Source organism: Gobius niger, assembly GCF_951799975.1.
Source record: "Gobius niger genome assembly, chromosome: 5".
NCBI lineage: Eukaryota > Metazoa > Chordata > Actinopteri > Gobiiformes > Gobiidae > Gobius > Gobius niger.
Window position 1 is genome coordinate 11,698,762 of NC_136856.1, and position 25,682 is coordinate 11,724,443.

Consider the following 25,682-nt stretch of genomic DNA (forward strand, 5'->3'; position numbering starts at 1 on the left):
CATTTATTTTTATGACAGATATTTATGGGGCTCACCCCTCCTGATATGACTGTCAATTTTACCGGCAGTAGAATTTGAGAGGTAGTTTCTCATCCAATTCCATTCTTTGATTACCCTCTGCCGTAATAGCATTTTCTGTGTTGAGCTCGTCAGTGGGAGCATGTTTTGTTATGCCGGCAACAGTATAGTTCAAAATGTTACGCAGTGTACCTTTAATAAAATTAAATGGGGGTTTCTTGCAGATATGAAGCATGGGGAAAACAATGTCTCCTCGTATGTTGTAATGCTAATTCTTCCTATCTAATCTAATCTAATGTAATCTATCAGATGAAAAATGTTATGTTTGTGGAGATATGACAGAAAATATATTTCAGTTAAACCATTTTATTTCATGGAAATACGTACAACATAATTTTGTATCCTTTCCAGGACCATTGTTGTACATTTTATATTTTATCATTTTTTGTACTTCAAAACATAGTCACTTGTACAACAATATCATAAACAAAGCCTCATGTCACAAATGGAGCCATTGACGATAAATTACACTTGCCATGCTTCAAGAGTTTCAAGAGGATACATTTGTACCTTCATTTTTACTAGGTTTGTCTTTAAATGAAAAGTAAACCGGACTTGAATAAATATGATAAAAAGACACTGGAGTTACAAAAGAAACCATTGTCATTCAAAACAGAGCAGAAAAAAAATGTCACAGGGCTATTTCATAAGGGTTACTTTCCATTCCTTTTTTACGAGGACACATTTTGCATATTTCAATAACACTGCTAAATCTAAAAGAAAAAAAAAATGTAAATACTGTCTATTTAGGAAATGGCCCTTAAGTTATAACTTACATTTTAGTTGAGATTTTTTTTTACTCATTATGTGCAGAGTATTTAATAGGTCACACTGACCAATATAATTCATTCACACTCAAACAGCATCTAGTACAGCACTGTCTTTATACAACCTAGAGGTATCCTCTAATTACAGTTCTCTGTTCTTTACGCACAATGAACCAGATGAATGCATGTACTGTATGTTCCAGTATTTTAAATAAAAGCACTGTTTCCATATACAGAATATTTTAAGACAAAAGAAAGTAAAAAATGTTGATGAGGTTTTCAGTCAGTTCTAGGCAAATATACCAAGTGTCAAATTAAATATTAATAACTAAAAACAATAACAATTACAACACTCAACACTTCACTTAGTTCAACAGTGAAATTTACAGTGGACCTGGTACCAATTGAAATGTGTTTAGAAGGAAACAAAGGCAGGTGTGTGAGAAACGGGTATGTAAAAAAAAAAAAAAGCAGAAAAACTTTCAACTTTCATTCATTTTGACAGGAAGCAAGCAGGAATAAAGCATGGAGTATTTATCATGGTACACTAATGAAGGAAGAATTATGATTATTTTACAAAAAGAGGATATGAAGTAAGTGGCATGTGGATGTCAGACTAGCACAGATGTACTAGCGCGTGGGCCAGAGCTGTTAGAAGCACCATGTTGAACAGAAATGGTCGATGGGAATGTAGTGTTTATTTCATAGGCTCTTTTCAGTATAATATCTATAATCGATAATTTATTAATACTATGTCCAAAAAGTATATTTATATTTGTATGTCATGACAGAGACTCCAGTTGTGCAAATGAAGAAAAACAAGAAGGCATGCATGAGTTTGAAAAAGTCAGGAGTAAATAAAAAGCAACAGTATGCAGAGATGCTACCTCTTGATGAGCTGATGTTAAGGGAAAGGCGTTTTTAACTTTAAGACAGTCCTTTATGAAAAAAGGGAGTAGTTTGAGAGGATTTGTCTTTGGATTTGTTTTGCCAGTTTTAAAACTTTCCCATAAGACCAACCGGAGGCAGAAATCTGAAGCACAGCAAAGGAAATGGGTCAGTGTGTGCTGTGAGAGGGGTCTATTTTCAACAGGTGGTGGCCAGAGACTGGTGTATAGGAGGCTGGAAACACCGCACATGCTCCACAGTGGAACTGTCCGTCTCCACAGCCTTCATGTACTTGTTCAGAATGGCAAAGATTTCATTGTTCAAGATCTGGTACTTTCTTATGCGGTCCGCCATCTTCTTCAAGGGCTGTGAACAAGAAAATATTATTCTTAAACAAATAAGCAAGACAATTCTTTTTACATTACATTTACAAGAAACTCAGGTGCCATTAGAAAGCATTAAACCATATAGTGTCAAATTATCATTAATCGAAATATTAGGTGGTGCAATATCCATATCTGAAATTATTCATGTCTTTCATACAACTGGAATTTACACATTTTGGTAACACTTTAAAACAACTAAACCTTATTTAGGCTTAATAAATTATGAATTGACACTTAATTCGTCATGAACAATTCATTAGTTAAGTCTGTCTAACACTACTTAACTACTACGGTAACGCTTTATATTAAGGTGTTCTTGTTACGGATCAATAAGGCACTAATAAGCATTAATAATATGCTTGTAAAGTATTAACACACTGCTTATTATACTTTTATCTGTTAACATACTAACAGACCATTAATAATACGCTTATTCATAGCCAACCTTTAACCTAAACCTAACCTTAACCTAAAATGATTATTAATGCTTATTATTACTTAATGACCACATCTTAATCTAAAGCGATGCCCAAATTTTTTGCCATACTTCCGAAAAAAAATCTCTAAAGTAACATAAAAATGTGGAAATTAATTTCCTGATTTTGTATTATTTTTTTAAGCCTTGTTTTGACCAAATTTGATGATAAACAAATTGCCTATTTAATGCAATGTATGTGTTGGTGTAGTGGCATAGCATATTGCAATAATATATTTAAGATAAGATAAGATAAGATGATACTTTATTGATCTCACAGATGGAGAAATTGCATTCGATGAGAGAGCATCCGGCAGCAGCACCCATTCAGTGCGCACCACTCTTTTTCCACTCTTTTTTTTCTTTGGTGAAAGATCGTTGTGTCGCGGCATATTTTAAATATTGCTATTCTAGATTGCTGCATATAGTTCAGCGTGCCAAGGACACTTACAACATTCTTGATTATTTCATCTTTGCCGTCTTGTCTTTGGACTTTGAGCAGGTGGTAGCAGAAGTCAAAGAGGTCAAAGCGGCGTTGTTGTCCCAATAGCACAATAATGGCACAGCCGGCCCAGTTCAAACCATCTCCAAAGCATTGCCTGAAAAGCGAAGAATTGAAAACAGGTAAATAATATTTTTTTGCCTATTATACAGTGTCCAAAAAAAATCCCCAAAAAGCATCTATTCTACTTACTCTGCTGTGAACTCATGTGTGCCCACAGGAATGCAGTAGACGAACTGCATGGCGCTCCACAGACGGTGAAACTCCATGCACTCGTCCACGTGCATGACTCCGTTGGTCGGAGGGGGGCCGCGCCAAACCCCGTCCTGAAGGAAACTGCGGATCCTGGTCAAGATCACCTCGAACATGGACAGGCCACAGCACAGACGCTCTTTGGTCAGCAGGTCTCCCTCTCGGGCGATTGCAATTTGCTGAATCAATGGTGACGGTAAAAGGTTAGGAGAATGATCTAATATGACTACTGTAGATACTGTATACGACGGCTTCACTGAGCTCACCTGTGGGGTACCCAGTCTCTCAATCAGAGGCACAAGATGGAGAGGAGCATACTTTGCCTCTAGCCTTTTCATCCTCACCTCCAGGCGCTCTCCCTCTGTGTGATAGAAGGAGAGGCTTACCACATGCACCTGAAGAACCTTTTTCATTCCATTTTGTTCTTTATATTAAATACCTTTGATGTAAACTCTTGGCAGGATATTTTGGAAAGGAGCGGCATGTAAAAGATCGCACACTTCTTCCTGGGACTAGAAAGAAGCAGAGTATAACCATTTAATACTGCTGATAGCATGATAACCTTTATCTACTGTATCTACTGAGACGTTTGACTAAGCATGCATGTAGCCACGAGGTGATGTTGCAGTGGACAAACTCTTCCTGCTAAATTCCTTTATTTTCTCTCATAATTAAGTAACTTGGATTCACAGAAAAATAGCCAATGCAATGTGATTAGTTACTTAACTTCTATACAATGCAGTGAGTCTTTAAGATAATGTTTATGAAGCATTGTCGTGGTTAGCAGCTCTTACATCAAATTAAATCTTAATGCATTTTTCACACAGGAATGACCATGCATTTAAGCCTGTTGTCATCAAAATGAGTGAAATTGAGAGAATAGAGCAGAGAAGGCACATCTTAAAACCTTTGGCTAAAAGTGATGAATGAGAAAGAAAGCCATGCAAGGTTAAAAGCGACGAGTATGAATATCAATACATGCAACCAACACTCACACAACCAGTGCAGTCAAACGGTGAGAATGAAGCAAAGAAGTGTCATGTTTTACAGGTATTACAAGCTCCGAGGGTCACTCGTGTGTGTGGGCAGCAGTGCAGCGTTAAGCACAAGACCAAGAACCAACCGGAACAGTACGGCCACTTCTTCCATGGAAGACAAAGACTGGCTTTTGATTTGGTGCTTGAACAACTACAGTAGTAATCAAGGCTTTTCAATCATCCATATCTGTTCAATTTAAGTTTAACAAATTGAAAATGTCCAATCGCTTCCATGGTTGATAGGAGATTAAACCTTGTGTACCAAAATTACTATATGTGGAGGAAAAATGAAAATAGCAGCCCAAGAATAATAAAGAGAAAATAACATGTCTCTACTCTGTTTATCGAAAACCAAAACCTAAATCCTTACCACCTGTGGTAGTTGCCAGCGTGAAATGAAAAATAAGACATTGAATAAGACATTGCTTTAGTAAAAACAGCTTGAGATAGTTCAAATAGAGCTTGGGTCAACTCATAAACAAAATTCAATACAATCATTTAGACACTTATTAAGTCAACGAAAAAATACTGCTACAAATATACAAAAGTTAAGTTAATAAATCGTTTTCCCTAATGTGAAACTGCCTCACCAGAGCCTGTTCGATGAGCAGACAGAAGAGGACAGCGTTGCCCACCTCCCTGAGACTCTGGAACACATCTGTCTTCAACTCTGCGTACTCTATGATGTCCTTGAGCTGGTGATGGAAGAACTCCAGGATACCTGCCACAGAGAGCCGCAGTTAATGAACCGACCATCTGCTTCAGCGATGCACGTTCAGACACATTACAAAAGAGGTCTATATTGTAACAGTCACTTACACAGCCCCCAGGCATTGCACCTACTAATGCTCATTATCTCCGCGATAATCTATTGTTGCTGAGATGAATCAGCTCTGACAGACGGCCCTGACCCACATTTAGTCCAGACATCAGGTACATTAACTGCTGACAGCGAGATCACAGGCAATTGGCCAGACACAGATCATCACTGTACATTAGTAATCTTTACAGCCTTGACTCTAGTGTGCCCTGAGGGGTTGTTGGATGTGCTTTACAAACAAATCCAACTTCACTGAACTGATTCATGCATTTAACTTTTTGTTGTCCTGAGCAAATACTGAACCAGACAAGAAAACAAAACATCCACCATATAAAACACCCACCAAACCACTCTCAAAAACAGAAGGACTTAGGGCTTTTAATGAATCGAAATCGCAATCTCAATCTCAACTACGGTCAGTGTTTATTAGGGGTGTGACAAAGCATCACGATATTTTACGGGATGATACGATACCAATACTTTTTATTCCGATGTCGAAAATGTCAAAATTGACTTTTTCAAGCTTTACATCATGTTATTATGTCATTCCCTCACTAAAAACATGCCTGTAGTGTTGCCTTGGCACATTCACGTATTTTTGAGTAATCTGTAAAAACTCTGATGGCAGCCATTTTAGGGATAGGTTTGCCCGAGTCCTCCTAGGAACGCCCCCACCTCCTGGAGACGCCTCCGAGCTTTGGTCACCAGCCGAGTAACCAACCACTGCTCCTCAGCAGAACCCCCTCCCCACTGATGCCACAGACAGTGTGTGGAGGGGGCGTGTCGGAAAGGGTCAGAGGTTCTTAAAGAGACAGAGGCCTATTTCAAGACATTCGCTACAGCCATTTTGAAAGAGCAATTTTATACAAGGCAGTTATTCTAATTTACTGCATTTACAGACCAACAGAAGGTTTGGTCATCATTGTAGTGTGCTATAGACTGGTGCTATGTGATTGAAAAAAGCACAATACCCCCTCTTTAATGAAGTGATGCCACTGACAGATCTATAGACCCATTTTCAGTGTATAAGCCGGAGATCATTTATTCTTAAACACTTAGTTTTAACATTTTTAAACTCTGTATAGTCCCTTTGAAATAAGTATTTTCATCCCCCTACATGTTCCAGCCATATCCTAATGTATAGAATGAGCTCCGACCTGTTCACCACAACTGCTTCTAAAATCCTGCACTGTCACTCAAAAAGGTGTTAATTCAGTTCGAAGTGCCGTCATGTGCATGCACGAGCTTAATATGGTAAATGGTAAATGGTAAATGGTCTCAACTTATATAGCGCTTTTCCACCTACATTAGGCACTCAAAGCGCTTTACAATATAGAAGTAAATATACATAAATCCTGAGGTGGCAGTAGTGAGCATAAAATGACTAACTTGCATCTAGCCCCTTTAAGTGGTATAATGCACATGAACACAAATGCAAATCTTGAATAATATGCTGTGTGTTAAAAAAAAGGTTAAAAAAAATTGCATGTTTCTTTAAATCTTGATCTTGATTTTTGTGCAATATAATCGATTATCGCAGTATCGGTGTATCATGAGATTATCGTTATTGTGAGCCATGCATGGAGGTACCCAGAGGTGCATTAACATAAACTAGTTGTTTAAGCTGAGGTTTATTTAAAAGGTCTCAGCTATATGTATTTGTTTGTAATGTAAAAAAAAATAGAACATTTTGTGATATTATGGCAGGGCTGAGAGAGGTTTAGAGTTACAAGGCAGTCCCACTAAATGCAATTCCCACAAAGCAAGCATTATAAAAGTATGGATCAGGTCCCAGTATTGGAAACCAGGCAACAATTCAAGAAAAAAAGTTCCGAGCCCATATGAAAACACCATCCAACCGCAGCCACTTCGAGCCAAACAGAATAAAAACATTACATTGATAGTAATACATTTGACAGACTAATTTCAGCTTCTCCATCTGTAACCCTCTCAATGTATTTAAAATTAGCTAAATGTTTTTCGCAGAGTGCTTTCCCCACATGTCCTCACGTGACTCGTTAACTCCACTAACGCTTTTCACGACAGTTTGTCTCTGTCCAGATGATGTAGAGGTTTGCATGAGGTCAGCAGTTTCCTGTGCAGTGAGCAGGCTGCAAATACTTTCACTGCTCCCTCGTGTAGAACCTGTCCGTTCCATTTGCTACATGTGGTACTGCGCTCACTGGACTGAGCAAGCGCTGCCAAAGCTTAAAGCTGTGCACACAATGACACAGTAGATTCATGGGAACAGGACTCATAGAACGGCAAAGATACTTTATAAAAACGACGACGGGCAAAATAGGAAGGTACATGTATTGCAAGAGTATCTCACCTGGGGAGCCGTACTCGTGGCGTGGCAAGCGGCAGATTTTGGGCATCACTTCTATCAGGGTTTTCACATACTGCAGAATGGTCCCTTGCAACTGTCAAACAAAAGTGATAGACAACAATGCAACATGCAAACAAGATAAAAGGCTTTTGAAATATGACACATTAATGATTACAAAGACTAAAACCTAGCCTAAATTTGAACTATCGCCTCCTGAAATCTCTGTCGCACAGGAGTTTCCATTGTAGAAAGGTTCTGAATCCGTCATCTGTACTGTGCCGTTTTAGTGTTGAGGATGTTTTGCGGCTTGAGGCTTTGTCAGCAACTAACGATCTTTAAGCCGGCTGGACTATGGCTCTCGTAGTGAAGGGGTTTACTTTTTTATGATTGTTGACATAGGGCTTCATTTCCTAGTTATCTTAAGTGTTATTAATTTCTGGATATAAGGACTGCATGATTTTTTTTTTTTTTAGTTCATGCAGTCCATATATTTAAAGAGTTTAGTGCTAAGCTAGCGCATGTCTACGGTAAGAGCTAGGATTTTTTTTTTTAAATATAACTGACCTTGCAGCATCACATGAATGATTGCATTTTGAGGGATTATTTTCTAGACCACTCCGCCGCTGTGTAGCTTACAACCACAAAACTGATGTTTCTCAGATCTAAGTTCTTTTAAATGCAAATGGTTAGAATTATTCTATAGACACAGACATTTATATCAGTAGTCTGGTGTTATAAGTGATGTGACTGTGGACTGTTTTCAATGCAGGCTACTAGTTACCATAGACATGCACTAGCCTAGCACCACTAAACTCTTCAAATATAAGAACTGCATGAATTTAAAAAATTTTTTTTCCAGAAATCAACAACACTCTGGATAACTAGTTGTCAAAAATCCTGAAATATCGCTTAATGTATAAATCCAGCTTACTACAAAATGAGTGGCGGTCCTTGAGATAACAGGCGTAATGTTCTCCACACTAAAACAACCCGGTGCTAAATCTACTTGCGCATTTTCAGTCTTTGATAAGAAACTGACTCATGATGTAGACGGGAGCATTATTAGTAAAGACACTGAGATGACAACTGGTGTCCTATTTATTGTGGAGTTCAAATGCAATATGTGTAAAAGGACAAAAATACCAGGCTTTTGACGATTTTGAGCAGTTCCTCCATCACAACAGCAATGCCCTGGTAACCGAGGAGACGGCAGATGGTCTTGAAATGAGGCGGGCCCACGAAGTTTCTGTACGAGCTGTATATGTGGGAGTAGGCAATGTTGAGAGGCTGCAAACGGAAGAGGAGACAGATTTATGACCATCAGGGAGAGGAAGACAGGAATCCTTTTGACCGGATCAAACTAATACAGCCTGAAATATTTGACCTTCCAAGCATTGCCAGGCCCGAAGCAAGATCAAATCAGGACATGGGATTTGATTTGGTTACACTTGGGTAAAGATTGAGATTGCACTTGGAAAGCCACAGAATTTATGAGACGATATTTTGAGAATAAAAGGCTTTGGAACAGTTGTAGGTACATGAAGTTGGTGCCATACCTTTGACCCATAAAGGTAGTAAGGCTGCACGTTGGCTGGCTTGTCTCTTTGAGGCTCCTGTGTGAAGGGAATAGCTGTGCGCACAAAGCTGCAAATCACAAACCGCAAATGTTCAGAGCCAGTATAAAATTTAAATGAAATAAAACGGGCCTGAAACAATGTGCAACTAACCGGTTTGTGGACCCATTGTAGCAGTAGTTTGGGAGGAAATCAAAGTTGAGCTCCCAGAAGACGTGCAGTGTGATTCTTCCATAGGGAGCAGAAACGTTGTGGTTAGCTTCTCGAAACATGGCGTCAAAGCTGTCCAGCGTCATGTGCTTCGACAGCAGCCGGTGAGTTAGGCGGTTGATTTCCAGCAACCATTCTAACTCCTGAGGGAGACAAAACACCACAAAGGATTTCCCTCAAGAAACACTTACACTTAAAGACATAATAGTCTTGAATCACATCAAGAATATCTCACCACTATCGAGGTGAGGTCCTCGCTCTCAAAGCGGCTAATGGCATGGTCCAGAGACTTGTACATTGCTGCTGAGATTCTCTGAGTGATCAGTCGGTTCAAGTCAATCGACCGACCGAGCAGCTGCAAAATATCAGGTACCGTCAGTTGTTTCCTACATGAAGGAATATGGTTTTCTATATTCAGAGATAATCTTGACTTGAGTTACCTGCACATGTCTCTGTTTGAGCAGCGTTTCGTAGCGGTTCGATGGCGGGTAGGGGATAATTACACCATAGTTTTTACACTCCGCCCTGAAGCGCTTGTCCAAAAGCACACTGTGGAACAAAGAAAACATTATCTCTGATAGAACATGTAACTTCAAGCGTTAAGGCGATAAGCAACTACTCCTACCTTCCAGCCATTGCTTTGTAGTAAGCAAATATCTGATCTGCTAACTTGTAAACAAACTGATCAAAGCAGAGATTGACCTAGAAACAGAAGGGATATTTAAGTTTCATTTTGTAACATGCAATTCACTGTTGATGGGCCTGAGGACACGGTTATCATCTCACCTCAGCTTCAATCTCATCATACAGGAACTGCTTCTTGAATTTTGTGAGAGCGTAGTAGCCGCTGTCATTATACAAGTCTAGAGGATAAAGTACATATCTGGAGAAAAAAGAATTCAATTACAATACAGCACTAATCTTTAACAAGCAAATGTCAGCACTATTCTGTAGACCCTTATCTTACTCCATCATGGAGGGCTCCTTCGTCTCCAGGATGTGGTCTGTGAGGATCCAGGGCATTGACATCTCGATGGGGAACTGGATCCTGCGGCCCATAGTCAGCTCCAGGAAGAACTCTCTGAACCAGAGCTGAGAGAGATCACAGCACTGCTGCAGGGCCTCTGCACAGGACAAAGATACAGGATCAAATAACTATGAGCAAAGATTTAAAGAGGATATAATGCATTGGAGCATGTTAACTTTACCACTGAAGTTGAGCAAGTGTGTGTAAAAGAAGGAGTGTTTGTGGAAGTCTTCAATGGCCACCACGATGGGCCCATCCAGACTGCTGCGGAGCGTCTTCTTAGAGCCGCTCTTATCGGCTATCAAGGACTCTAACATGGTGCGCACCATATACAGCTAAAGACAACAACATTATTCAGCAAAATGGATAAAACATGTGTATAAGCAAACAGTGTCATAAAACCATCAACAATTTAGTTACCTGTGTGCTGGATGGTCCCACAGCTCTGCGGGGAACTTTAATGTCAAATCCACCTTTGGGGTCCTTCTCTCCTCTGAGGCAGGGGTCATTGGGAGGTTCTCTTCCTCCATCCCAGTCACACACAGTCTTTCGAATAGCTTGGAGAACACTGGGCAAAACACAAAGGCAATATTGTTCAGGGACAATGCATCTACCTCCAATATATAAATGTGCATAAAGCTTCTCTAATGAGGTACCTAATTAAGACGTTTTTCTTCTTGCGCACAGCCTGCCTCAGGGGTTCTCTAAGGGTCACTTGGGCAAAGTCCTGCAGAGCAGCATAAATGGTGTTCCTGATGGCTTGGTTAAACACTGACTCCATGCGGCCCATGAGCACCTATGGAGAAATGAACAAGCACATTAGTATCATTATAAAGTAATTCATGATTTTGTCACTGACTGTCAATCATTTCTCCTTAGTGTTTCACCTGCAAACCCTTTATCATAGCAATGACCTCCACCAAAGCAAACTTCTCTTCACTGGTGTAGTTGTAGCGTGTGGCTCGCTCATACTCCTCCGCCGTCCCGGGACAGTCCTTGTTGCAGAACTTATCTGTGGGATGGACCAGTTTCCACGAGTACTGTGGGGGTAAAGGAAGACAACATTAGATATCACCAACACATTTAACTATTTACGAAGAATTACACAACCTTTTTGAAACCATAGACTTCTGCGCACGTTTTCACCCAGTAAATACAATAAACAAGCATTGATTTAATTCGAGTTGCATCTATTTATTGTTTTATATTTTGGTCAGGACAGTGCTTGTTAATGAACACGCCACACTGGATTGTAGCCTGAAGCAAGTCATTTCTTATCTTTTTTTAAGCAGATTTATTCTTTTCAACAAGTTGGATAATACATACATTTCATAATTGCTGCTGTTCCACTCACCACTTCCATGACATGCGTGCTCCACTTGGACAGCAGCTGCAGCCCCCTCAGGGCCAGGTCGAACAGCTCCCTGTACTCCTCGTCGGACTTCTGCGCGTCAAGGCCAGAGCCGGTCACCACTTCGCTGTTACTATAGCGCGCCAGCTCTGAGATGAAGCGAATGTGGTCCTCCCTGATCTGCACCATCTGCTCACACAGGTTGTACTGAGGGGAGATGCTGCTCTGAGTGCACGTCCACCTGAGCAGGGGGGAAGACGATGTAAGGACTCCAGCATCCAGTCACTCTACCTATTGAACAATGCATCAATTTTCTTACTTAGACTTGTTCTCTTCATAGTGCGCACTCGTCTCGATGTAGCGCGACAGTTCTATCTGCATATCCCCAAATAACGGCACCACTTGAAGCTGCGAAAGACAAATGGAAAAACAGCAACGTCTCAGCCTCGGGTCAGAAACACAAACAGCTTGTTGGATAAAAGACATGCAAAACAAGGCGGCGCCGTACTTTGAAAAACTTGTCAATCTTGCTCAGGTTGATCCTCTTTTTCGCATCGAGTTTATAGATGTTGCTTACATTACCATCCATCAAGTAGAGACCAAAGCCCATTACCTACAACACACGCGGAGAAAAGTGCTTTATAATGAGAAGACATGCAGCTCGACAGTAATTAGTGACCGGAGCGTTGCGATTTTTGTACCTTGAGCAGCATGTGTTTCTCGCTGGGTGTCAGATACATCTTGTTCTCGTAATAGTCCACGCAGATGTTGACGATGTCTGCCAGGAGCTCTTCGTAGCCGGGGATCACCTCCAACTGTTGATGCAGGCACTGCGCAGAAGCAAAAAGGCAATTTATCATCTTCGGGTAAGAGATTAGATGCAAAACACACAGCCATGTGTCGGCCTATGCTTGATTTCTGAATAGTATATTCTTTATTTAAGAAATACAAATTGCAATAGCTTGGAAAAATTACAGGACCGAATTCGAAATGTGTTAAAATCCCTAAAAGCTGACAGATCTTATTGTCTCTATAGGGAAATGTGGTCTCTCGTTCCAGTGAGGCGACAGTGCTCAAACACGCAGCCAAAATATTGTACCCTTTTAGCATTGCACAGTATTACTGTATTGTACTGTATCCAATTTATGGGACAAATTTAATGTAGCACAAGAGATAATTACGCTATCACAGTATTTTTTCTTTTTTTTTTTCCTTCTTTTTTTATGCCATCACAGTATTTAGCACTGGGATAATCCTGACCGTGCTCCACTATGACAAGAGGCTCTCACTGCTCAACAGCTACAACAACATTTGTTTGAAAAAGTGGCTCTTACACAGCTTATTATCCGTTAACTATCATATAATATACTGTAAATTCTGGACTATTGAGCACACCTGGACATAAGCCGCACCAACAAAATCTATAAAAAAATATATTTTATTTTTCCATCAGCCTACAGAAATACTGGAAAGACTGGCCTTTCTCTTCGTGCTTGGTCAAATTTTCCAAGAGAACAGCGGCCTACAGGTACATTTACTTTACTACGTGTTAAGAACTTAGATTAAATACACGTAAAAATGATAAATGGACTCAACTTATAAAACGCTTTTCTACCCATCAGGCCCAAAGCGCTTTACAGTGAGGAACCAGTCACCCATTCACGCTCTCATTCATACACCAACGTACTCAGACACTGGAGGCAGGGTGAAGTGTCTTGCCGAAGGATACAACGACAGTGTGCAGTTGGGATTCGAACCCACGATCTTCCGATCACGAGACGACCCGCGCTACCAACTGCACCACAGTCAAAGCGCTGCCCGCACAGCGACCCTCCTCAGGATGTTTTTCACACAGAGCTCAGGAGTTTCCAGGTGTTCAAAGCTGCTGGTGGTGACTGCTCGAGGCTAGCTTTTGAAACCCTCGCATCGTTGAACCCTTCATGATATTTCAGCAGTGAGAGAATTGAACGCATTTATTTTGCACCCGAAGCCACGTTAGCTACAGTGCGGGAAGACATCCTGCTGCCCCCACTTCGGTGTGCACTGTTCAGTAGCCTAAACAACGCAGACAGATGTGGAGGAACAAAGACAGCGATGGGGTGACACATGACACAATATTCAGGATGACCATAAAAATCTACAGATTAGCCGCACTGTTGAGCATTTGCTCACATTTCATGAACCAACTATTCACAGATTCATAACTCTATGGCAGGGGTGGCCAACTAGTCAGAGACCAAGAGCCGAAATTTTCAACCTTGATCCTGTGAAGAGCCACAAAGGCACCATTAGCGAGATTCCGGGGCGGTAGTTTATTGTGATTAAATAGAATGTGACCGTTTTATTTAATCACAGTAAACTATAACTTTATGCCTGGCCTTTTTCTTTTTTTTGTTCAATAATTGTGTTAGATTTAATGGTTTTACTCCTCACCAAGATTGAAATACATGTATATTAACTGAAATGTTGTGCTTTCTGCTCTGACTGAGACAGAATTAGATTTTTATTTTATTTTAATGCTGGGGTGTGTTTGTATGTGGGGCACTGCCCACTGAGCCCCCTTCTCTGATTCGCCCCTGGCCTGTGCGCTCAGTGCCTACAGCTTCGTCCTGACTGGACTGTGCAGAGAACGCACTCTAGGCTGCACAAAGTTCATAAACTTTAACTAGGAGCCTCTGGACGTCTGAGATTCTGTTTTATGCTGCATTTGTTACAGTTACTGTCACATGTGAAAGAAAAGTCAATGACTTTGCGTATTTCCGCGTTGCGATGTCGCGCTTCACACCATATGCTTCAAAAGAGCTCCGCTTTTTTCCATTTCCTAATTTTGATCTTTTTCTGTGAATATGAGGCCAAATTACATCAAATAAAGAGTAGGCTGGTCAGAAACCTGAAAAGCATAGAAGCTGATCCCAGTGCCACAATCTGCCTGCCTGTTATTCAACCTACATCCCGCTTTGAGTGAGGCTGCACGGGCACCTTTTTTGGGGGATTTTTGGTCAAAGACTGTTACAGTTTATGGGAAATATTTACCAATTATTTTGCAAAGAGCTGCATTGTATTAAACATATCCAATTATGCAAAGAGCCGCACTCTGATTGGCCAAGAGTCGCATGCGGCTCGATGCTCTATGGGAAAAGCTCTCCAACCAGTAGCTCTCCAGCCCTTTGTTTATTTGCCAAACTCTTTCAACATTGCTACATGCTCTTGATAAGTCACATTTTAGATACATTTGCTTTGGATGCTGAACATTTTGAGTGGAGTGGAGTATAAGGACAGGATTTAAGTCATTTTAGTTGAAATAGCATATTTAGACAAAACTCTTTGATGCATAAGTACCTCTCGGTCGCTTTTGTTACATAAAAGTCCCTCATCATGTGAATAGGTTGGCTTACAATATGTAGTTAATACAGGTGCTTTCTGTATAATATGTGTGCTCAGTGTGTGTTTGTTCAAAACATATGATGCAATAAATGTACGATTAATTTATGATTAATGCACTAATTGTCTTTAAGATTAATCATGAGTTAAAGCTTTAACTTTTACAGCCTTAATAATTATAACAGTACAACAACATTTCATTGTTAAAGCCTATTAATTGTCCTATGATCAACAAGAATAATCTCTAGACAAACCTGAGTGATCCTGTTGTGGTTTGCTAAAAACATGGATAGATTCTGGGACTCCTGAATTGACTGAGGGTCAGCCATCTTTCTTAGGAACTGTGCAGCCCTAAAACAACAAATGTACAAGTTAAGTCAAAATGTAAATTGAGAAAACAATAATGAAGCTCAAGTCCTAGACCAGTACCTTTTATAGGCGGAGTGATCATTCTTGACACTGCACTTCATGTTCTTTAATTCGTCCAAAACAGCAAACATGTTGATGAACTTTCCTAGTGTGAGAAGATAGGCTTCCGACACAAAGTCCTTCCTTCTCTCAGCGTGGCACAGGCGTTTTACCTCACTACAGAAACGCTCAATAGCTTTTCGCTGTGAAGGGGCAAACGTAGTACAGAGTCAATATAGCAGGAAAAATACTGGCTTCATAAATGACCCAACAGCAAAAATATCAGCATCAAAATAAAATGATCTCTTACCTGAAAGTACATGAACTTCATAAGTTTGGTCACTTCTGGCTCTAACACTTCTACTGTTTTCTCGTAGATCTCCACTCTGTTCGGTTGTTCGTTGCATTTTACCTTTGTAACACAAGAGGGCGCCATTTCAACTTGCAATATTATGCAATATTACGATTTTCAATCATTTATTTATAGGCCTTTGAGGAGAACATACAGGATATATATTGAATTTTATATCGAGCCATATAAACAAAACTATACAAACAGTGTTCAAGAACAATTACAGAGACAAGGGTACACGCCATATCTTTTTTAGATACCTTTCATACATACAACATACTTCCTTTGCCCCAATAATTAGCCAACAAAATAAAATAAATAACATTTTAGCTCGAAAAGGAGTGGGAAGAAGACAAACTTATTTACTCCCACCCCATTCATATATGTACATAATCATTCAAAGATGACTTGGATCTTTTGTTTACTGTAATGGAAAGTTAATTCCATGTTGCATGCTTAAATAGATGGGCATAGGGGGCACATTTCCTCTCGAGTGCACAGTACAATAATTCGCACACCTCTTAACATGCAACTGTCAACGTCTGGACCATTATTTATGCTCAGAAAATTTGCATGGCCAATTCTTAGATGTTTGTTACGCAGACACACCCAAGCATGAATGAAATGAGGAACTATTGTGGTTAGTCTTAATTACAATACTTCAGATGCTGAACAAAGCAAATGGCAGTGGGAAACAAAGTGATAGGACTTCTGCAATAAATGTGTATTGATAAAATAAGAGTTTACCTGAGGAATGGCTCTGGAGCAGCTCCTCCAGGTGTAAAGCATCACAGCGTACTCATGTCCCTCCTCCAGCATCTCATTCTGAAAACACATAGGATCAAATGTGCTCACATGAGCAAGACTTGAAAATGAATCTTTACAACTTCACTATTTATTAGGGCTGGGTCGATCCACTTTTGTCACGATCTGATATGTATCGCGATACACGATCAGGTACGTATTGTGATTCAGTAAGTAACTATGATTTGAAATATGTTTACCTTAAAGCCACACCGTGTAACATTTTACCCAATAATTAAAAAAATAAATACAGGCATTTATTTTATGACAGATATTTTCATTTTTGAAAAATACCTAATTAATGTACAACTAAACATGTGCTTTTGCTCAGCTCTTCTAAGACATGACTGCAACTTTACAGGGAGTGGGTACGTCTCCAGCTCGTCTCCAAATCCATTCTTTGATTACCCACTGCAGTAATAGCATATTCTGCGTCAAGCATGTTTTGTACTGATGACAGCAGTCCAAAATGTTACGCAGTGTGCCTTTAAAATTTGAAAAAAGAAAACAGTCATGTGTCCAAAGTTTATAAACCAAATGCCATTAAACATGTGTTGAAGTGTTAAGTGCACTAACACAAAGTAACAAAGTGCTGTTACAGGAAAACAAAGGAGTGCAGGATAAAAATGCCTCCAAATACAAGCATTGTGATACTTGAAATGAATGGCTGCACAATTGATTTTACAATGTAAATTGCAAATCTCGTCGCAATACTAGACAGAAAAATCATGATTATATATCTTGCTCTGTGCCTTGCCTTGTGATTAGGTACACTTTCACTGACCCATTGAATGCATAATTTAAATAAACAGACGTCTGTAATTTTGGTTTCACACAGTAGAAGTGCGGACAATGTCGGTGAGAAATGATTCTTCAAACAATGCGGCTGAGAGAGGGGTGTCCTCAAATAGACTGGCCTCCGTGGAACTTCCTTTTTAAAATGGGTTAAATACAGCTCCACTTCCCCTCTTTACCAGTCCCCTCACACTCTCCATTCATTCAGCATCACGGGAGAGGAGCTTTAGTGGCGGTCGGCCCAATTCAGCGCTGACTGAATGTGTCTTGCCATAGGCTTCAATTACAAAAGCCCCCAATGATAACCAGTGCCTATAAAACAATGGTCTGTTTGGAAGTAAGGAGCTGGTTCCCACAGCGAGCTTTGAGTTGCGCGAAAAGAGTAAAAAAACGTTAACAAAAATACATACAAGACTGTAGAGCTATCGCAGAATCAACAGAGTGATTTGGTGTGACGTGTTTTTTGGAGTTCTCACCATGCTGGAGTGGACCGTTGCTTGCTCGATGTAACGGGCAATCCCAGTCACAAACGCATTCCGGTCTTCAAAGTTGGTGTCAAAATTGGCCTGGAGGAACGGAGGGGAAAAGAAAGAATGGTTGAGAAGAAGGCGGGACAGGTTGCACTGAAAACACTTTGAAAAGGGGGCTTGAATGGTGAACCACAGCGAGATGACAGGGCTGCACAATGGCAAAGGAATTGTTACTACAATGACCATGCAGCCAGAATGTATTGCAATGTTATAGCCTTTACTCTGTCAGAATCATAACATGCAACCTACTAATGCCTAAAATTTGTTTTTGGCTTTTCTTAGTTTTGTTTGTTTATATGAGGCTTTCTGCTAAGGCTGTGCTCAATATATCGTATTGGCAATATATTGTTGCAGAGTATGTGGCAATACGTGTATAGTATCGATGCACCTGTATCATGATACGCAATGTGTTTGTCTAGCAATAGTCGTTATTCAGAACAAACACAACATGCACTCCAACTACTGCAATTAAATGCTTAAGTTGAACGCTAAGCTTATTCAGGATAATAAACCCTCCATTTTGTGTACCTACAAGATCCTTTTTTCTTAAAATTCAGAATATATCTTGTATTATGGGCATTCTATTCATTTTTTCAAGTCAGTAGCACACTTATGGGTCTAATTCTCATATAAATCTCAACAGCATAGTTATCAGCTTTGTCATGTTATATTATGGCCAACACAAAACTTACACGGAAACATATTGGTGGAGCAGTAGGTGCTGGGGATTACCTGGTACATGATGGAGGAGGGCGGGGGCTCGATGCATGGCTGCTGGTCGGGGAGGGGCAGCTCCTCCAGCAGGTCCACGTTGGACAGAGCATCCTCCAGAGTCACGTGGGTCGTCATGGCAACAGGGAGTCACTCACACAGCACCACGGTCTGAGCGAGAAAGAGAGAGGAATGCTGTCAGATTTGCTTCATGAAAAAAAAACAGAGATATACATGTCAAATGGCTTGTAACGATAGTCGACTTTAGGAAAAGTGTACTCCATTCGAGATACTGATCATATCGCAGTTCTAGAGTCGGTATCGTCTCATCAATCATCAAAGAAGATATTTTGAAACGACTAAACACAGTCTTTGATGCATTTATCTACCAAGAACCCTACAAAATCAGCAATAGAGATTTAGCCTCCCCGCATCACATCTCAAACACTACAGTAAAGTCATCAGATCTGCTTGATAAAAAAAATAATACCCATTTGAATTCAGTGTGCTACCCAAGCAGTCTACACAGTGCTGCCACATCAAGGTCACAGTGAACAGTCACTGCTGTAGGAGATATCTGGAAAAAGCTGAGAAAGAACCACCACAAATGTCCACAAATCTTACAGGTTGTCATCAGCAGTGATGTTACACCAAAGCTGGAAGGTGTAGTGTGGAATTCAAAATAGTGCATGTTAATGCAAACTATTTTAGTGAAACTGAACAGCATATCCAAATCGTTGGTACAGGAGAACATAGCAGCGAACACTTAAATAGTATTTCAGTATTACTTTCAAATGAATGATGATTTTAAAGATGTTTTGCAGTGAAAGGGTTTACATTGGAGTATTCTTACTACACAGAACATAATACTATCCATCCATCCATCCATTTTCTTCCGCTTTATCCGGGGCTGGGTCGCGGAGGCAGCAGTCTCAACATACACACACACACAACATAATACTAATAAATCTGATTTTAGGTTTTTTAGTTTAGTTTAGTTTAGTTCATCCCTCAAGGTGGGGTATTAATGAAAGACAAACATTTTGAGACCCACTTGTAGGTCACAAACTATACTTGGAAAAATAAAACGACTAACAGGAGTTGTGTGGTTGTCAACCCATAAGGCCTCGTATTATCATTACAATGATATATAATATCTTGGGATATTACCCAAGAAGTACTGCACTCTGTAGGTGTTCCTTAAAGCCACACCGCGTAACATTTCACCAAAAATAAAATGCATACATTTTATTGCAGATATTCATATTGTTGAATAATACCTAAGAATGAACAAACGTGTGTTTGGCTCATCTCTCACATCTCCTAAGACCTGAGTGTAACATTATTGGGAGCGGGGACGTCTCCAGCTCGTCTCCATGGAGATGTTGACATTGAGTGAATGTAGTGTGTGTTTCAGGGGCAATGGTGAGTCTTTGAGTGCCTAAAGCAGTTAGAAAAGACACTATATACATGTGACCATTGACCATTGTGTGTGACTGAGTGAGTGATTGGTGGTGGTCAGAGGAGCCGATGGCGAAGACTGGTCGCATCGCTTCCATCAGTCTACCCCAGGGCAGCTGTGACTACAATAGTATCTTAACACCACCAGGACCAATGGAAGTAAATTAGAAAATGTATTATAACTGTAGGAAATTTTAAAGATGCCATGCATTTTTGTTCTTGGTTGTGTTCACAACAACAAAAAATGTGTAGATCTCAGTCAGATGGAAGACCTCAGTGATTCTGCAATCTATTGTGGCATCATGTAATAGAAATATTGCATAGTCTAATGATTGCAATAAAAAAGCCATACATTGTGCAGCTCATGAATGATTTAAGATAATGCATAAACACAGCCAGCCACTTGGTCAATACAATTGCATCTATACACCGGGTTGTATCATGTAATGTTCACTTCTTTATTCTTTCAGTGTAATAATCTGTATCATGACTTTGTTACCAAATCCACTTCCTCGTATTTGATCTCGTGTTGCACCTGTATCCTCTCCTATTTCAAACTATTCTAATATTCCAGATTCATGCTCAGGGGGACGTCAGTAGCAGAAGCATCTTGCTGTTCCCCTTTTACATTTATTCGTCTGGAGGCTTTCAATTCTTCAAATACCAAGAGCTGGTAATCTCAACACTCCGGTAAAAGCGTAGAGCAGTCTAAATTCTGAACATGTCCAAATATGCCATCGGGGAAGAGCAGTCAGACTCAACCTGTTGCAATGTTTATCATTTAGATTCTTTGCACACACTGGCTTTTAAAATTCCCCGTCTGGAATCTCTTTATCCATTTTGGTTTAGGTTTTGGAAAATGTGCACTTTTCTCATTTTGCAACATCAAGGCATCCAAGGTAACCAAACCTATGTCATGTGGCTTTCCGAAAAATGTGCTCTGTATAATGTCAGAGAGACCCTGGGGGCAACAGTCGGCTTAATATTCTCAAAAAAAGGCCACGGGGAAGGATGCAAAAAACTGCCTGAAGCAAGAGAAACATTGAAAATCCAAAAGGTTAATTACTCAGCTCAGTGTGGCTCAGAAAGGTTACGGGCAAACCGGTTTAAAGTTGATGACCTATAAAAAAAAAATACATTATACTGCATGAATATGAACCAGATGAACAAGTTGTGCCAGTTATGAGAGAATGCCAATGCCAGTAATACCCAGAAGACTGAGTTGTATGAGGCGGGTCACAGAGACATAAATCCAAACTATGACAAGTTAAGATTACTTGTAATTAATTTGGAGGACATATTTTTGAGTAAGACATATTTTCAAGAGATAGTGATAGTTAACTGAATGTATATCTACATGGTATGGATATTAAAATATTGTGAACAGGACTGGGTTTCACCTCTTTCTTCAGAGGCTTCTTCTCGCTCTTGAGACAAATGATAGAATGGGGAAACGACACAGCCTATTCATATTCAACTCAATCAACCCAGTCCAGTCTACAATAAAATGTCCAATATGACAATGGAAAAATCATAGACTGAGAGCCTACACAAACAAGGAATGCAGGTGGAAAGATACCAACTATGGCTGATAAAAGAACCGATTGCTGTATTAATAGATATCATTTGTGCATGGATTTACATGCCAGAATCTGCATTAAGTGCAGAAACAACAAAGCTGCATCCAGGAGACAGGGATGAATCGAAGTTAGGAGAGCATGAATGAGCGAGAGCATTCAGCAACCTTATTATTTAACAGTGTGTGATATGGCCGATATAGTTAGGACGGAGTGTGAAGCTTCCATATCCTCACAGCCTAGACTAGACATACTGCACTTATCTTTACAATGATTGTTCTCATAGTGAAAGGATGGTACAGTAAGCGCCAGAGTTACTGTGATACCAGTATCGAGTATCTGTTCAATATTATGTACTTGTATTCTTATTCATTAATGTGGCCACTCGCTATCAATGAGTACACAACTTTTTGTGACAAAAAGTCAATCATGTTATTCTTATTCATTAATGTGGTCGCTGTCAATGAGTACACAACTTTTTATGACAAAAAGACAATCATGTTATTCTTGATAACATTGAACAGTTACATTTCTGATGGTGTCGCAAGTTACAGAGAAGAGGGTGGTGTTTCCTGTCATTGGTTCACAGTTACAATAGAAAATGTATTGTGAACCACAAACCATAAACAACATTAAGTGTTTAATAATGATAAAGCTGCATCTCAAATGAAATGGCAAAAGAAAGTTATGACTGTGACAAATACGTTCTTTTTTATACTTCAAAGACTCAAAGACAATAACTCAGCCTTAAAAATGAAATGTGAGATAACATTATTTTGAGACTCATATTATTCAACACTGGTATAAGGCCCCATCTGTTCTCGCCGACACAGTCAAGCACTGAGGGCTGAATAAACTTTCCCAGCCCATACCAGACTTGGTTCAACAGTTTGTGTGTGCATTTTTCACAAACCAAAGAACCCCTTTATTCCCTTCTGGACGCTGTTATGAGCCTTTTAAACAAGCGGAACAACTAAGTGAGACGACACCAGACAACGAGTCCCTTTATAAAACACATAGTTGAATCATGCGTAACAAAGTCAGAGCCCCCGATCACAAAAAAGTGTTGCAAAATGCCCCCCCCCCCAGCTGGTTTACAATTGAGGATGCAGCTCATGTTTATGAGAGCCCCATGGCTGCTTCACAGAGGAACTATACCAACAACGAGAAGAGATGAGACAGAATAGGCAGACCAGAATAGCTTATGGTACTGAAGCGACACATCATACAATCTGGAAAAGGAAGCATTTTTGTACTATTTCTTTGACACAAGTAAACTAAATCGATACAATTACACCTTTAACTCTTCAAAGAATTGTGATAAAGTAGTAACTAGACAAATCTTGGTACGTATTTCTAGGAATTGACACTGAGGTATAATTTCCAATTGTATTGTTAAAAAAAAAAATCTAACAAAATAACTCATAACTACCCTATGTAACCCATAATGCCCTGGAGAGAGACAGAGATGGAGAGAGAAAAGTGTGTCAAATTCACAGCTAACACTTGTGAATGGGTTTCTCCCCCAAGGCAAGGCTGGAGTATACAGTACATCGCTCATCTGCACAATAAAGATGTGATCTGATCAGCGTGGAAGAAGAGTATTTAGTCACAAATGCACACTAAGCAACAAACTGACACTAGTAGTATCTAAACCGTGCGTCACTCTGAGAAGGACTCTGCCGGATGTATTTCACAGGCTAACTTGTCCCTAAAAGCTGCTGTTGACTCCTGATCTACATGATGTAATGGACTGCTTTCAAAGTGTCAACAATGCACAACACATGGACATGCGGGTGGCGGCGGCGGCTCACATGACAAACAGGTGAGAGGGGCAGGGAAAACAATAAAGGAGTGTAAACAACCTCTATGCAATAATAATACATCTGCTTGGTATTAAAATAACAACACTATGTGCTATGGCAAAAGGCAAGAAATACAATATTAATCATCAGTGTCCACTATGGCTGATAGTTCCTCTTTCTAGGGCAGGTTTATAAATAATTTGCACGAAACACAAGTGACCCTTAATGCCGGAAAAAAAGGGTCAGAACATAAATTGGCTTTGAATTTTGAAAACTCAAGCTTGAAAGAAATGCAGTCTTTAGGTCAGCAAATAAAAAACATACACTACATTACGAAACCGAAGATGACCACAGCAAGATGTTCTTGTCATTTTGAGAATGGCAGGTTCGTGCAGAGCATTTACAGCTTCATTGAATGGCAACCTATGAAAGTGTTTCCCACAGATGGGGCAGTGGTTTTTGTCAGATTTTAATTACTTATTGCCTGTATTTAAGCTTAGGGCTGGGCGATACTATATCGATATTTAAGATATATTTTTAAATGAGATATGGAATTAGACCATATCGTGTATATCGAGATATTTAAAACTCAGATAAGCCATTAAATTAAAGAAACTGTATCTATCTTATTCTTAAAATGCTGCCCTATTTTTTTTTTCTACACTATCTTTATGTAAATGTGCACCTTACGGAGCTTTGTTATACAGTGTTTACATTTTATAGTGAGTTTTCAATAAAACGACTCGTATTTGACTTTGAATTAACATTGCATTTCACAGCTCTCACTTTGCGGAAAAAATATCGGGATATATATCGTATATCGATATTCCATCTACATATATCGGGATATGACTTTAGGTTCATATCGCCCAGCCCTATTTAAGCTTCAAACACTTCATTGTAGAAGCAAAAAGTGCAATATCACACCAATTTATCCAGCATTTTATTTTCCGGCTATAGTCTGAAGCAGATTATTTTCATCGGTTTGATCAAATAAGCAATATTTAGAGAGCATTGTGAGGCAGATGCTGTTGTGATATTTGGCTGTACAAAAACAATGATTTAATTTGACATTTTATATAAGGCCTACTTTGGAAATAGGATGGGCTACTATAAAACAGCTGATGCTTTGGTGATGATAACCCAGCTGGTACCTTCGCAATTGCTCTAGCAGTCGTTGCCGGATTTAAGCGTGAGTTTTTTTTTAGAGATCATAAAATCGAAAACGCTGATGGCGAGCGGAAGTAGGTGAACCTGTCATGTAGCTGTATGTGCATCAGTGAAGGGCCTACCGCTGTGAGAGAGAGACGTGGAGAAAACGCTCTAAATGTCGAGTCAAATCGGCAAAAACGCGGGGTGGTGCAAAAAAGGGTTGACTAGTTTCGTTTGCCAAAGTGAAAAACGATGAGCGGATGGGTAGGCTAGCGTGGATTCATCAGTGCACTTTCTAGTGGATGCCTCTCACCCCACCCATCTCAGTGTGAGCTACGATGGAAGCTAACGGGACTCCCATTCATGCGCAGGAATAAGGCGAAAACACCCCGAAATCAACGGTTTATCACACAGATGCGCATTCCTCTGCAGCATCCGCGTCTATTTCCCATTTGTGTCCGAGCTGCTAAGTAACTGAGAAGATGCATAAGAAGAAAAGAGGGGATAAAAAAAAAAAAAACAGCCCCGCTTGCTCGTCTCCATCATCATCACTACCCAGCTCACATCCCCGGCGCAGCCCCCGCGCTCTCGCTCCACCGCTGCGGCTACGATAAATGCGATCCCGTTACTTTTTACGCACGCGTACCTGTAAATTGCATGTCCGTGAGGCGAGGCAGAAAGACGACCGGACTGTGCCGCGTTTTGGCGACAGCGGTGCACCGTTTGCCGAGGGTTTTTTATTTCTCTCGTCTTCACCCCAGCGACTGATGCTCTAGTTTCGCCCAGTGCCGACCGAGTGCTGCTAATCCACCACCACCCCACACACAAAGAGCAGAAAATGGCTGCAAGTGCATTTTCTTAAAGGGACAGTCGCCTCTAAGAGATGGATGGATGGAAGTGATGATGGTCAGGGTCCACCGACATGTTGATTTATCAAGCATTTGCTGTTTTATTTAGGCTGATTTGGTCACATTTGGATGATATGTTCAGATGTGCTCTGCCTCTTTCTT

At 40.1% G+C, this 25,682-nt stretch overlaps 1 protein-coding gene across 3 annotated transcripts; it reads right to left on the reverse strand.

The window, feature by feature from the left end:
* Window positions 1-441: 441 nt before the first annotated feature.
* On the reverse strand, window positions 442-25,473 carry cyfip2 (cytoplasmic FMR1 interacting protein 2). Of its 3 annotated transcripts, none has more exons than XM_079556168.1 (30): window positions 25,319-25,473; window positions 18,699-18,848; window positions 17,913-18,002; window positions 16,585-16,662; window positions 15,796-15,897; window positions 15,507-15,688; window positions 15,332-15,428; window positions 12,398-12,526; window positions 12,205-12,309; window positions 12,016-12,104; window positions 11,700-11,937; window positions 11,233-11,385; window positions 11,002-11,141; window positions 10,766-10,913; window positions 10,527-10,680; window positions 10,286-10,442; window positions 10,105-10,201; window positions 9,944-10,020; window positions 9,759-9,867; window positions 9,554-9,673; window positions 9,262-9,461; window positions 9,091-9,178; window positions 8,678-8,821; window positions 7,538-7,628; window positions 4,976-5,106; window positions 3,788-3,860; window positions 3,615-3,709; window positions 3,289-3,527; window positions 3,046-3,193; window positions 442-2,099 (listed from the first exon to the last, which is right to left on the reverse strand). In XM_079556168.1, exons 2-30 carry the CDS (start codon window positions 18,813-18,815, stop codon window positions 1,932-1,934), a joined length of 3,759 nt encoding a protein of 1,252 aa, XP_079412294.1. In that variant the 5' UTR covers window positions 18,816-18,848; window positions 25,319-25,473; the 3' UTR covers window positions 442-1,931. The 3 variants fall into 3 exon arrangements, with proteins under 3 accessions (XP_079412294.1, XP_079412293.1, XP_079412295.1); XM_079556167.1 differs by having other exon boundaries at window positions 443-2,099; window positions 4,973-5,106; XM_079556169.1 differs by lacking the exons at window positions 442-2,099; window positions 3,046-3,193; window positions 3,289-3,527; window positions 3,615-3,709; window positions 3,788-3,860 and adding an exon at window positions 4,249-4,758.
* Between the last annotated feature and the right edge of the window lie 209 nt (window positions 25,474-25,682).